Source organism: Lepisma saccharinum, chromosome 7, assembly GCF_977018435.1.
Source record: "Lepisma saccharinum chromosome 7, izLepSacc3.1, whole genome shotgun sequence".
Classification (NCBI taxonomy): Eukaryota; Metazoa; Arthropoda; class Insecta; order Zygentoma; family Lepismatidae; genus Lepisma; species Lepisma saccharinum.
Window position 1 is genome coordinate 13,592,383 of NC_139235.1, and position 14,323 is coordinate 13,606,705.

The 14,323-nt window shown below is 38.4% G+C and overlaps 1 protein-coding gene across 1 annotated transcript; it reads right to left on the minus strand.

The window, feature by feature from the left end:
- Window positions 1-1,147: 1,147 nt before the first annotated feature.
- On the minus strand, window positions 1,148-3,921 carry LOC145990103 (uncharacterized). Its single transcript, XM_083125756.1, has 2 exons — window positions 3,466-3,921; window positions 1,148-1,231 (listed from the first exon to the last, which is right to left on the minus strand). The coding sequence occupies exons 1-2, from the start codon at window positions 3,919-3,921 to the stop codon at window positions 1,148-1,150; spliced, it is 540 nt and encodes a 179-aa protein (XP_082981882.1).
- Between the last annotated feature and the right edge of the window lie 10,402 nt (window positions 3,922-14,323).

Consider the following 14,323-nt stretch of genomic DNA (forward strand, 5'->3'; position numbering starts at 1 on the left):
TGTCTCACAAGGAGATAATATAGAAATGTTTTCTACATATAAATAACATTTATATGTTATAAATGTTCTTGTAAATAATTGCATAATTTGATGCTATTGTAATTCTTGTTGTTTCTAGTTTGTTTTTTTTCTTTCTTTTCATTTTTATCAATATAATAATTATAAAGTTATCAGTATATGTAAATTTAAATTTCCTTTTCAACATAGCACCATAGCTACCTATTGTGCTGATACTGAGTTTAAATTATACTGACAAAGTTGTTATATGTCCCCTAGTATGATTTTTACATCGTGCATTTGTACATGATTTATTTCTTTTCTTCTAATTTTGAGCAAAAAGCATCTTTCTTCTCCTCCCCCTCTGCTTCTTCTGTGGAGAAATACATACAAAACATTGTAATATTGAAGAATTCTGCTCTGACTCTGATTGAACCTGTCATTGATTGCTGTAAAGTTAATAATACTTGGTTTGATAGACTTTTGGATGAGGAACCCTGTATCATTATTACCAGTGTCTCCTCCACTATACATCAGTATATGATTCTCAGACGTTATCATTCCTTGTCCATTCCAGCGTATTTCTTGTCATGCTACCACTTTCACTCCATACTTTTCTATTTCTTCTATTATTTCTCTCAGCTTTCCTGGTTTCTTCAATATTATCACGTTCCAGGTTGCGAGCATTATATCGGTTATTCTTCTCATTAACCTTTTTCTTCGCCGGCTCGTCAACAAATTATTCGATCTCCTCCGAGGCAATCTTGTGGTATCCGTAACAGGTTAGGGGAGTTAACCCTACGCCAAACCCCCCAACCTGAGGGAACAGGATTTATTTAAGGTTTACTTTTCTAGGTAGTTTGGTGTTACTTCGCCTTCGGAGCCCTTCCTGCCCCTTGGTTTTCTGTCAGGGAATCCTTCCCTTAGCCTTTGGGGATACCTTCCCTCCCTGCAAGGCAGCAGGGGCTGTGTTTATTTAATGTTTGTACTTCATCGCCATGTCACAGTGCTGTCTTTGGACATTTCTGGGTTCTAATGGGTGTGATCCTGCCACAGATCACTCCCTCAAGACCCTGATATCATTGCCGCCTCGGTCCGGGGAAGCTTATTTGACTGTGCCTTATTCGCAGCTAACCATCATATCTGATGGTCATTCGTTATCCGCCACCTGCGACCCGCCCGTTAGCTGAGGCCCGCCCGGTAGCTGAGGCCCGCCCGGTAGCTGAAGCCCGCCCTGGGAAATGCAATATTGGTCTTGTTTTGAAGCTCTTTGCATCTGCTTTTAAAATACATTATCATTGTCAATTCGCATTGTGAAACCGATTTTGTACAGATTTCTATTCAACGGAGTAAAGATGTACGTAGAATGTGATAACATCGCATGGATTGTCTCGCTGGGGCAGCCCTAAGTATCAACAGTTCAACGGATATCGATCGCTGTGTGCCGTGTTCCCGCGTCCCACCCACATCTTTACTCTGTTGAATAAAAATCTGTATAAAATCGCTTTCGCAATGTGAATTGACAATGATATGGATTTTTAAAACAGATGTAATGAGCATCAAAACAAGACCAATATTGTATTTGTAGTACTATAGAATACCAAGAAAAAGTTGTTTCGCAAAATTGAAAATAACGGTTTTTGACAAATCTTAAAAATCCGAAAATTAAGATTTGTATTCAAAACCTTTCTGTCTGCACCATAATAAAATTTCATCAGGATCGGACCACCCGTTTTTTTATTTATGTAATTTGAAAAAGAGCGATCGTTTGCAAAACCTGAAAAAAGTGGTACTTTTTTTTGTTCTCACGACGATAAAAAATAGAAGAAATTCTCGAAAAGAAAATTTGGTTAGCATAGATTAGCGCAGAATTGAATAAGCTAAGTTTTGATGTAACACCTTTTCATGTAGGTCTACCGGTTAATTTTTAATTGGAGTCCAAACTCGAGTATCTATAATTTTTAATTCGACAGTAATTCTAAAGGACTGCTTGCCTGGAGTGCAGTTCATAGCACCATATTATGCAAGTTATTTACACAGTATTATTTAATTAGTTTTCAAACATTAGCATTTATGATGATACCGTTTTTGCATTACATTTTGCCGACTCGTTTTGTCCCGTTTTTCCCTGAGGAAAATGTGAAAAATTTCTCGTTTTGTTGCTTTAAAAATCTGGTCCTCTTGAAATCAAAGTATCACAACAGAGTGGTCGCAGAGCCGGACATAAGATCGTAAGTCTCCTCCATAGAGCAGGTTTTGAAAGGATTTAGTAAGTAGAAGAAACAAGCGCACTCGTCACATTGACGCCAGTAATTCAAACGCTATTTGTTACGAATACTTGCCATGCAGTTGTAAGAGCATTTTCTTTGATACCATATTATGAAATAATTGATTATTTTTACTAAATGCCGAGAATATCAAAAACACTAAAAGTGCACTATGGTATTAGCTAAAGGCAATTCTTTTCAGAAACGAAATTCCCGAATTTTCATTTGCTGTAAAAGTACACTTTTGCTCTGAGGGGCAAAAAAAGAGTTTGGACTCCGCGGCTTCGTTTTTGGTTGAAAAGAGCTCTGCGGTTTGAATAGATTGAGAACAGCTGAGCTAGTACATTTCAATTCAAAGTTTGGCATTTAAGCAGAACATGGCAATTGGGCGTGAGAGGAGAGCAATTGAACAAAAATATTTATTTTCTTCTTTAGTCCGTTAATGACATACACTACCGACAAAAAGTTTAAGACCACCAGGAAAAAGTGCCAAATATCAGTAGAAATGAATGTATTTTGTAATTAATGTACAAGAAATAGATGTAAGAATCTGCTTCGCAATGTACAAACATAGGTACATCCACTATACATACTAATGTCACCTCATATTTTGATTTCATCAATATGTCCGCCATGGGCATTAATAACAGCAGCGCAAACATTTTGCATGCGCTCTAATAGTTTGTCCAGATAGGATGGTTGAATGTTACGGCAGGCATCGTTGATGAATTCCCATAGCTGTTGAGTGTTGCTGGGTAACTTCTTCCTGATGTCCCTAACGATTTGGTCCCATAGCAGTTCAATTGGTGAAAGATCAGCAGACTGTGGTGGTCACATCATGAGAACTAATGCCTCTTCTCTTGCCGTGGGTTCCAAATACCGCGTGCACAATTTGGGTGTATGTTTGGGATCATTATCTTGTTGAAAAATAAACCCATTACCAACAAGACGACGACCAGAGGGGATGGCATGGTGCACCAATATCTGATGATACCCTTCCTTTACCAATGTTCCCTGAATTTCATGAAGGTCCCACATCTGGTTTCCGACAAAACATCCCCACACCATTACACTTCCACCCTCCCTGTTTCACTGTGGGAACAAGACACTCTTCTTTCATTCTCTCGCCGACCTTTCGACGCACAAAGGTTCGCCTATTGCTGTCAAATAATTCATATTTGGATTCGTCCGTCCAGAGTACCCGTTTCCAGTTATCCACAGTCCAACCTTGGTGCGTTTTAGCACAGGCCAATCGTTTCTTCTTGCTCACACGTCGTAACAATGACTTTCTAGCAGCTACTCTGTCATGCAGCCCTTCTTCACGCAAGCTATTCTTCACCGTTGACGCTGACACAGGCGTCACTCTGCTGTTATTCAGGGAAGCAGCGATAACTGGTGCTGTTAGGTGCCTATTCCGTTTGCTAGTTACTGCAATATATCTGTCGCCAGCTGCAGACGTTACACGAGCTCTTCCACTACATGCACGGTCAGCATGACTGTTGGTTTTACGGTATCTGTCCAATGCACATTGAACACCAGTCTTGGAAATATTCAGTTTTCTTGCTATTTCGCGTTCCGCATAACCTTCATTTTTCAGTACACTTATCACAGCACGCTTTTCAACCGAAATCGCCTGTTCCCCACGATGACGGACCATTTCGCACATCTCCACTTACCTTGCACACCTCGCACACAATAATGGGCTCACAATGTTGCCTGCATGAACAGCAACTGACCCTGAGCTAATGATAAGGATGCGCATGAGGCTGGATATCGTACTGACCGGTTTCACGCACACAGCTGCAATGTTGCCAGCTTCAGCAACATTTTTGTCACTTTCCATTTTGCCAACCACATGCTCCACATTCCGCAAAAAATTGGTGTCGCGTCTTGTGAGGTTCAAACTAGACTACATTGCATTTTCCATGTGTATCATCGCCACGTCTTTCTTGGACAGGAACCGTTGGTTCCATACAACATTCTATACTGATTTTTTGGCCGTTTTCCGGGGTGGTCTTAAACTTTTTGTCGGTAGTGTACAATCAATAAACTACTTGAACTCGTTTGATGCAAAATTGTAGCCGACTGGATGTCTCTTCGATTCTATACAGTTATGCATAATTTATTAGCAAGTGGCCTTCGGAATGACATGATATTTTGTTGTCTATATTAGCCCACGCCCAAGTTTGTTGTTCAGAGACGTTGTCACCAAATACCAATGCATGTTGCGTATTTTCCGCTTGTCGATTTTACTAACATATACTATTCGATATTCTACATGGTATTAGAACTTCAGAGTAAGCAGTTCTGAGAGAGATTGGTAAATATCAATCGTGGAATCCGATATCTCAGGTAAAATATAACTGTACTCTGGCCCAAGAGTTTGTGCGACAACGCCGCGGGTTAAATTAAGTCTGAATGACACTTTTATCATAAATTCCTGTGTGTGTGTGTGTGTGTGTGTGTGTGTGTGTGTGTGTGTGTGTGTGTGTGTGTGTGTGTGTGTGTGTGTGTTGTAACCTATATCTGTTGCTTATCGTTGTGACTGGAGATTTGCTCATTAAGGACTAATAGCGGAAAGCACTTTTCGGTTCAAATATTGAAAATCAAAATAAATTACTCCTAGTTTATTTCATTTGAAAGAATATTTTACGATAAAAGTATATTACAATGGGGTAATTTCTTAACCTTCAACATCCTATATCATTGATTTAAATTATATTTAATGCCCCCATTTCCTCAGAATTTACTTTGTTTATTTACTGATTTTAGGAGAGGCTCTAGCCTCATTTGATATACCTTGATCTCCGATTAGTTCACCTTTGCTTGCTGTTTACATCGACGAGTGTGTACGTATGGAAATCCCCTTTACTTGTTTACCAACGGGACCCTTTAGTGTTGACAGTGAAGTAAGAAAGTGCACTTTAACCACAACTGTTCAAGAAACACAGACTAGTCTCAGGAGGCAAGCGGAAAATAAATTGTGCTCTAAGGTATTGAATAACTCATTGATATGTTTGCTTCTGCAAACGTGTAAAAAATTCCAAATTATAATTATAATCTAATCATAAACAATAATTATCCCCCCTTTCTCTACCTGAAATGGATATTCTGAACAATCATTTCCACTAAAGCCATGTATTAATTTCTATATTCTCTTTATTGAGTAAACTTACTAATCTAAAGTATTTTGTCTAAAATTTTATTTGATTCCGCTTCGTAATTCTGCAGAACACCAGGTAAACGCCATATATTCTACTAGGTTCCATTAGATAGACGAATCATAACTAAAATTTTTACGGGACTCTATTACAGGGACTGGATTAATCTGCATGGGCGTATCTATTGGGATACAAGGTGGGAAACTTTCGCCATCACCTGCTGGAAAACGACTAGTTAAATTCCATTTAGATCATTGTGCTTATTATGTGCAACTAATTAAAAAAAGTATTGACACAATTGGGAAATATATATTTCTTGCTATTCCTGGGAAAGTGTCGTGTGTCCTTTTGGGAGGAGTTGTGTTTGCCCCTCCCCCGAAGAAAAACTTGGCTATAAAAAATCAAATTTACAGTATCACGAATTTTGAGACTAATTTTCACCGATAAATTTTGATAATATTTTATTCAACTGTTGTTTTATTTTCAGCTAACTCGACCTTAAGGACCTCTACTGTAACCTATAGACATGTCTACCGTTACAGTCTTATTTTCAGTGATGATGATCTTCACAACTCGCCACTCTCTATGCCTTGTACAAGATATCATTGAGAGAGATGCCGTCCATGAGAATAATTATAACCTTCAATTATCACTCTTTCTATTAAATACATTTAGAGAAAAGTGTTCTGAGAAGCTAAGCCTCATAATTGTCTTCCATTCACCTGCGAAAACTATAATCAACGAAGTGCTAGGAAAGGTGGATAATCTGTGTAACATTACTGTTGTGATTCATTATGTGAATGATATTGATGACGTAGATGCATCAATCAGAGAGCAGAACATTAACAGAGATTACTTTTTGTTTGTAGCAGACAACATCACTTCTTTCTATAGAATGATCATGAAAACACACAAGTTACTGGGAATAAAACGAAACGACAAAATCATTGTGGCGCTAACTAGCGGGAATGCAGAAGGTTTGGAAAGAGTCTTCCACCTGCTTTGGAAGGAGAAAGTTCTCAACATCGAAGTCGTGGCTCCAGAAGAAAGCTCAAGATCTAGTGAAGTTCTCCACTTTGTATTTATCTCATACAACCCCTTCGACAAAAGGAACGTGAGAGAAAATCCCCAACCGGTAATTCAAATTATGAAGTGTGATTCTTTCAATATCTTTGAAGACAAAACTAAGAACGTGAATGGGTATCCTCTGTACATAAGTGACTATAATGTCCCTCCTCGATACTGGAGTTACATAAATGCAGAAGGAACTCTAATCACAAGTGACTTCTCCGGAACCATACTGGACACCATCGTTAAAAGAATGAACTTCACTCCAGTTCTCGTGAAACAATTCGAAAGCAGAATGACGGAAGTACGGCTATCCAATGGAACATGGATTGGATCTTTTGGTGAAGTTGTGACGGGTTTTGCAGACATTTCATCCCAAGTATACAATGTTTTTGGAGGCAGACATCTGTTTGTAGACTTTACTAAAATAATTCGATGTACATTCCTTGTATTCGTTGCTCCTAAAGCTCTTCCTGTACCTCAGTGGATGCGTTTTTTCCTTCCTTTTGATATGTACTTATGGATGTGTATCCTAGGAACAATTGCATTTATTCTGGCTGCTGTGTATTTTATAGAATACATACACTTTGGCAGAACTAAGATTCCAGACTTTATGGAAAGCTTTTTGTACATTCTTTCCATTGTCCTACAAGTTTCCGTAGCACGTAAGCCCAAGGGAAGAGCTTTGAGGACTGTTTACGTATTCACAATCACAGGTTCTATAATCGTTGATAGTTTGTACGATGCAAAATTAATGACGTATATTATCAAGCCTCAGTACTATCACGATATTAACTCCGTTGAGGATGTTATAAATTCCAAGTTGCCAATACTAGCAATTAGTTCAGTTGCATATCTCTTTCAAACATACTCTGCTTCTTACGATGATCTTAGGTTTAAAATACTGGCCAAGAAGATTGTTGAAACAAATAATATTACTGAATTGGTTGTGAGTGTAACAGAAGCCAGGAATGCAATAATATACATTGACGATGAAAGTGCTAAAGTTATGGAGAAAAGGCATACATCTTTAATACATGTCGCAGAAGAACTGACTCAATGGGCAACAGCTTCTTTCGTTGTTCCGAAAGGGTCTCCATATATATTCAGAATGAACCGCATCCTGCAACAGGTGTTCGAAGCTGGTTTTGTTAATAAGTGGACCGTGGACAACAACAGAGCCAAATTACCGAAACATAGAGAAATCATTTCCTACGAGGATGTTTCTTTGTCTGTGCGTCACCTGGAGACACCCTTTGCTATCTTGGGAATTTGTCTTTCTTTGAGTTTCCTTGTTCTCTTGAAAGAACTTTATCAGGGTCGTAGAAAAGGACTGAAATGTGTATATTAACATAAGAATTCAGTAATCTACATTCCTTCGGAGATCTCAAGTGAATGATGGCGGCTGTCGTTGGAGACAAAATACGTGATACATGAATTATCAGAAAATTAAGGTCTTGTTTTACTACTTAAGAAGAATGTATGTAGATACTGTGAAGATCTATTACCTTGGTTCTCGGTGTAGCCGATATCTAAGATATATATTTTTTTAACAATAGAAGGTATATTGATAATCAGATTATGTGTTGCACTAAGTGTTCCACACCGTGGCTGTGCATTCTAAGGTATCAGGCTTTTGGCTCAGGCTACACGATGCGCACTGGTTCAAGTCTACTGAGAAAAGCTTATCAACCCTTCTCCTAAAATTCGGCCATTTTATGGGACCGGTAGCCACCCACCGTCGATAGCAAATTGGGGAGCTACGAATGAGTAGCGTAACTCAGTCGTGGAAACCTACAACAACGACTTGGGTTTCGTCCTGCAGACCACACGTCACCCCGTAACTGGTTGGATGTTCGTCTACCTATGCTGAGGATTGTAGGAGTGAGGCTGGCAATAGGTAGTCCTGGTCCTCACGGTCTGTTGCTCCACGGATTATTATTAGTGGCGGCTCCTGGTGAGTCAAACTAGAGGGGCGATCCTCCGTCGACAAGGAATTTGAGTTTAGATGAGATATTTCTAATTTATTTAACCGCCAACGTAATGAGGAATTTTGAATTTTTATCGAATATGATATTTTACACGTTTGAATCACCTATTATTGGCGTAATACAAAGATCATGAAAGATGGAAAAATATATAATGCTAGCAAATTTAGCTGTAGGGTTTTTCTAACTAAACGGGAGTAAAGAAATTCAGAAGGAAAGTTGCCTGACAACTCTGCCACATTATCTGGAAAATAAAAATAATACATATGTGTCATAACGTTGCAAGTAATGAGAATGCGTAGCTGGCCTCCGCGACGGAGGTTTATCACAGCGTACTACAATGCAGGGGGTCCCGCGTTGGAATTCTGGCCCGGCCATGGGTGTTCTTTGTGAGTGTCCCTTAATCAGTTTCATCGTATGATCACTTATCCTCATCGTCGCTATTAACAAAAAGCGAGAAAAGACAATAATCAAACTTGAATTTGTCCGCCATTTTTCAATATGGCGGACTTCACGGCAGGGTGATCACCGAAGTGTCTTTATATGTTGTTATCAATGTTACAAAGAAGCTATGTACCAAATATTTTTCCCATTTTGACTGCACTATTATTCTAATTGAGACATGTACTTCTGATCTGCATAAAGAGCCTTGAATTAGGCACATCTAATATCGGAAATCTTAGGTAATTAATGAACAAATGTGATATAACTTAATTTAAATTTTTATGAAATTACAAATAGCAGGATATTTTAATAGCTTCATTTCTCAAGGGATCGTGCAGGCATTAAGATGCAGATAGAATGAATTCCAAAACGATGTATCAACAGAGTAAATAAACGTGGTACATCGTAACTCGCTGACTGTTTGCATCTTTTCGATTTTATAGAGTCCTGCATTATTATTTTCTTGTGCGACATGGTGTTTACTTTTTACCATCACTCTTGCGTGATATGTGATTGCAATAAAGATAGGTAGCCACAATGTAACATTTCGTGTTGATTATTTTCCCTTGTGACTTTTGCTTTGCAATATTCCACTTAAGAGCGAAATATCATTCATAGAATCTCAGGTAAAAAATAACTTCCTGTTGTTTTCCTTCCGTGAAGTTTATGGGTATGTGTACTTCAACAATTTACTAACAGCCAGTCAGTGGCGTGTCCAAAGGGGTGATTGGGTGATGGGAGTTATAACCATCAACTATTGCTCAGTATTATTGAAGAAGAGAACGTCATAGGCGTTCTCCAGTAGCATAGTAATAACGACTATTGGTTTGTAACCAGAGCTAGATTAAGGCTTATCGCTGTAGGCATAGATACATTGTATAAAGAGAAATTTCATTTCGTACAAAGAAATTCATGTAGAATATCAGAGAAACGTGTTATTAATATTAATCGAAAATTAGAATGTATTTTGCTCACTTCACTTCAAGCTTATTAGTCGGTGAAGTATATTTTATTTATTTCATAGAGTAATCCTCCCCCAAAAGATACGAAATTACATTTAAAAATTTATAGGGAACAATCAACATGTTACAATTATCATCTGACGACTTCTTTAAAGTTCATTGTAATATCACGACTGTAATAAATTTAATGTTTATTAACTTTTACATTTCGTATATTTCTCGCATTCAGCAATATATGTTATTCCTTTCTCCTTTTGTATTTCTGTGAATTAATGGTTTGTATATTGTAACGAGCAGATTCTGTGAGTTACATAATAAGGCGTTTCCTCAAGAAGGAAATACAAAATCAGACAAGGAAGTATGGACATGTGTCGCACACACTTGTCTCATCCTCGACACAAGTGATTCAGCCAAGCCCTTCCCTCCCACCTATACTACCAAGGGCAAGGTTTCCTACAATGTAACCTGCAGGAAGTTGGGTGGCTTAGAGTCAACAAGCCCAGAACCTTGACCGTGAATATTCTGGGAATAATACTGACTAAAGGCCTTCGTCATGGCCAGCAAGACCATCCCTCTCCCCCAGAGTGGACAGTCACGAAAATAGCCACAAGGTTGTGAGTTCTCTCAGCTGGGTTGAGGATAGAGCAAGATTGTAACTTCAATAAATACTCCTGGAAACAAGTATGGAGAGTCTTGAGTCCTGGTACATCGAGATACGCTGAGAGGCCGCTCTACTGTTCGCTGCTCCTAAGTTAGAAGTAGGGATGTGACGAAGCTGAAAAGTTACCGATGCCGATGTACTTACCGATAATTTTTGGAACCGATACCGATGCCGATATTTAACCGATTCCGATACATAAGATTATTATTCAGAAATGGGATGTTATTTTCAGCATGACAAAAATAAATTTGCTATGTACATTTCTATTGCATATCATATGTATATACATATATATTCTCAAGAGATGCGAATGTACATTTGCATCTACAAAATGTTATGTAAACCTTTAAGAAGAACATGGATTCTCAAGAGATTAAACATTAGTACACAAGCATTTCTTTGAAATGCAAAATGAATTCCTGTTCTGCCAGATTCAACTTCAGAAACACGAGATATGGAAGCACTTCAGGAAGTAACCTAGTTCTTCTCTTATCTCAAATCTGTTCAGCAACACTGAACACTCAATCACTGAATACTGATGCAGCAGTTATGCCCAAGTATTTTCTCAGGACTTGCTTCACGTTTGAATATTCGTTTCTGAATTTCCAGTACAACAGCAGATCCTGGTTCAGCAATGTACTGTTTTATTTCCGATTTATAGTTAGGTTGATCCTCTGAATGAGTTTGCAATAATTTTATTACAAAAATTCTACAATAATAACGAATCATAACCAAATTTTCAATAAATCTTACAAAACTAGAATATAAAACTTATTAGAAGGTAAAAACTCTATTATAATCTGTACCGGTTTAAATATCGGATTTTTGCCGATTCCGATACCGATGCTGATGTGTTAATTTCGGCCGATTTTCATACATCTGTAATCGGCTTCGGCACATCCCTAGTTAGAAGGTAAGCCTCATTTTCGTAAGTGGTGATACTTGGGAATTTCTTCTATTATAGTATAAGATCAAGTCACATAATGACCAGATAGTCAGAGTTATTATAATTGTTAGACACTTAGACCAATAAATATATGTTAAATATTGAGCGAGTGCGTTTATATGTCTACCATCAATTAAGGCCATAACTCAAATTAGCGCTATTTGCCCCCATAGCGTTACATTGAGTCGATGAAAATTATTATTATTATTATGCTACTACTAATAGAAGATAATAATTACAATAGTTGATAACTCCTGTGTTGTAGATTTCAATTTCTTAAATTAGGATGTAAAGGCGAAACGTTACCTTGTAGAAGGAAAATTGATGTTTCTAGTTCTGGCAACACTGGACTAGAGGTACACCTGCCTCAATTCGGTCTGGGCGCTTCCTTTATAGTTTCTTTTATTTTATCTTTACTACTTTTCATTCTTATTTACCCAGCGACGTATACTGAGGATATAAGGCCACGCTTCTTAGGACTACGTTAGGAAGAGTTAAATATTATTTTGCTCTTTTTCGTATTGAGGCGAATCAGTGGCGTAGCGCAGTTCTCTGGGGTCCCCCTGCAAGTAAAATATTGGGGGCCCCTCGGTGGATAAAAGAAACATCGAGATGATGCCAGAGTGGAACGGAGACACAATAGTTAGCAACCCCCCCCCCAGTTGTAAAATGAATTAACTTTAACCCTTCCTTCCCATTTTTTGTCATCGACTTAGGCTATACATCGGTTTAGTAGTTTGTCAAAACTAAATCAGGGTTGTCTGAATCTCTGATAAAGAGACATCGGATTTTAGGTTTTTAACCAATTTTCTTCCTTTACAGGTACGTAAGAAGTAATAAGTTATGTCAGCGTTTAGTTAAAGAACTTAACAACTGATCACATTTTATAATGCCTAAAAAAAATATTTTGCTTGTTAGAACCTATTTTAGGTTTATGCGCCTAAATCAAGCCTTTTTTTAGGTTTTTATATATTTTTAAAGGAGAGGCATTTGCTTTGTTTGGTCACGAAAAGATTCAATGATAAATGTGTTTGAAACGTACTCTCTGTCGATTTCCCTTCCTCCAAGTCCATGGTGATATTTCGAAGCTCTATACCAGTGGTTTACAACTTCTAAAGGTCCGAGGGCCAAAATTATATCCAGCAGAAGGTTGGCGGGTCGTATTTTTTTGTGGGTTGGAGGGGGGTCATTTAGTGAAGAATGCAATGCAACGCTGGACAATTTACAATTTTACAATTTAGTAATGATACAAACCCACGAGGAAAGGAAAGAAAATATATATATAAGGCATAAAGGACAAAAGTCAAGATTACGTTATTGGAATTAATGTACATATAACGAAAGATTATATACATACTGGGTGGTGCAAAATTCCGTTTACAACGCGGAGGAGGTGAATCACCAAGTGAAATGAAGACGAAAATGTAAATGGAATTTTGTCGAATGACGCACCGTGTCAGAGCTAGAGGATGACGAAATCGTGTGAAAATGGACTTCACACCTCCATATGCCGACAAATAGTACTCATAAAGAAGATGCGGCACGCTATCCCAAAAGGAAACGCAGGTATCGAATGGGGGTACAAAGGGAAATGACGGATGTCACAGCACATGAAGAACATTTCGCCAGGAAGTGTCCGAAAAGCAGGCTGCAGAAGGGGATTCTCCAGAGAAGAGGGGACACAGACAACATGCGCAAGAGGTGTACTATGATGACACACACGTACACAAGTAGTATCCAACGCTGTACGTAGAAATGAAATACGTACGTACACGTGAGAGAACGACCAGCACGTACTGATATCGGCTCCAAACACTACGACGGAAGACGTAGTAGTACATAAAGCTCCGCTAGTGGCGCTCAGCGGGATGCTACATTTTCACGGCCCGCTATCGCTGGTATACGTCCGTACAGTGGCTCTCAAAAGTTTTAGGACAACGACATTTTAAACTAGGCAACCCAACTTACCCAAGGCGTTGTTGGGTTGCGTGTAGAGTTAGGCTAAATTTCAGGGTTGCCACATGCACAATATATATTTATAAAATACGCGTTTGTGGCCATTCAGGACATACTACTTTAACCCCTTTCCCCCCTCGAGTTCAATGCAAGGATACCTCCGCAAATATCGAATGAACAGTTTTCATCACGTGCAATCTCCATTAAATGTTTTCGCCGATTCGTACTACCTTCGTTTTCTTTGTTACAAACATGTATTCATTGCACATTACATGTAGGAGGAGAGTTTGATCTACACTTCACATTGGTCAGCTGTTTCTACCTGCTTTCAGGAGCACAATCTTGTAGGGTAGTGGATACCGTTAAGGATTGCCAACCTGACGGTCGTGGGTTCAAACCCCTCCGGTGGCAGAAAATTTTCATAAGTTTTAGACATATCCCATTGTGCTCATTGTCCACGCCGCCGTGTGAAACGGAAAGATTCAGTTTGGAATTAACGATGGAGGAGGGGAAATAACAAAATCTCCATTCCAACGAACCGAGAAGTGGAGAAAAATTGGATAATTCTTATAAATATGAAAATTACATTCATGTTTTTAGTGGTATAATCGCAGGTAAAATCAAAGATCTTACGTGGAAGATTTTATCTTGCTCTGACCCAACCAAAAGACATTTCGCACCTATCTAATACATTCTCCAATACATTTTAAAATGTTATTGAATGTTTCATGTCGATAATTTGATCAATGTATCAATTCTTGACGCCGAGACGATATTTTCTGCAACTACATCTTACCTCCTCTCGTCTCCATTATTTTCTGTTCTTCTTTTCTCCTTCTCCTTCTTCTCTCCCCTCCTTTCTCCTCTGCTTTA

Coding starts and splice junctions, on each gene's coding strand:
- LOC145990103 (XM_083125756.1), bottom strand. CDS start 3,921: ATGGTCCGTCATCGTGGGGAACAGGCGATTTCGGTTGAAAAGCGTGCT. Junction 1,232..3,465: donor CTGTGGATAACTGGAAACGG/GTACTCTGGACG, acceptor TGCATTTCCCAG/GGCGGGCTTCAGCTACCGGG.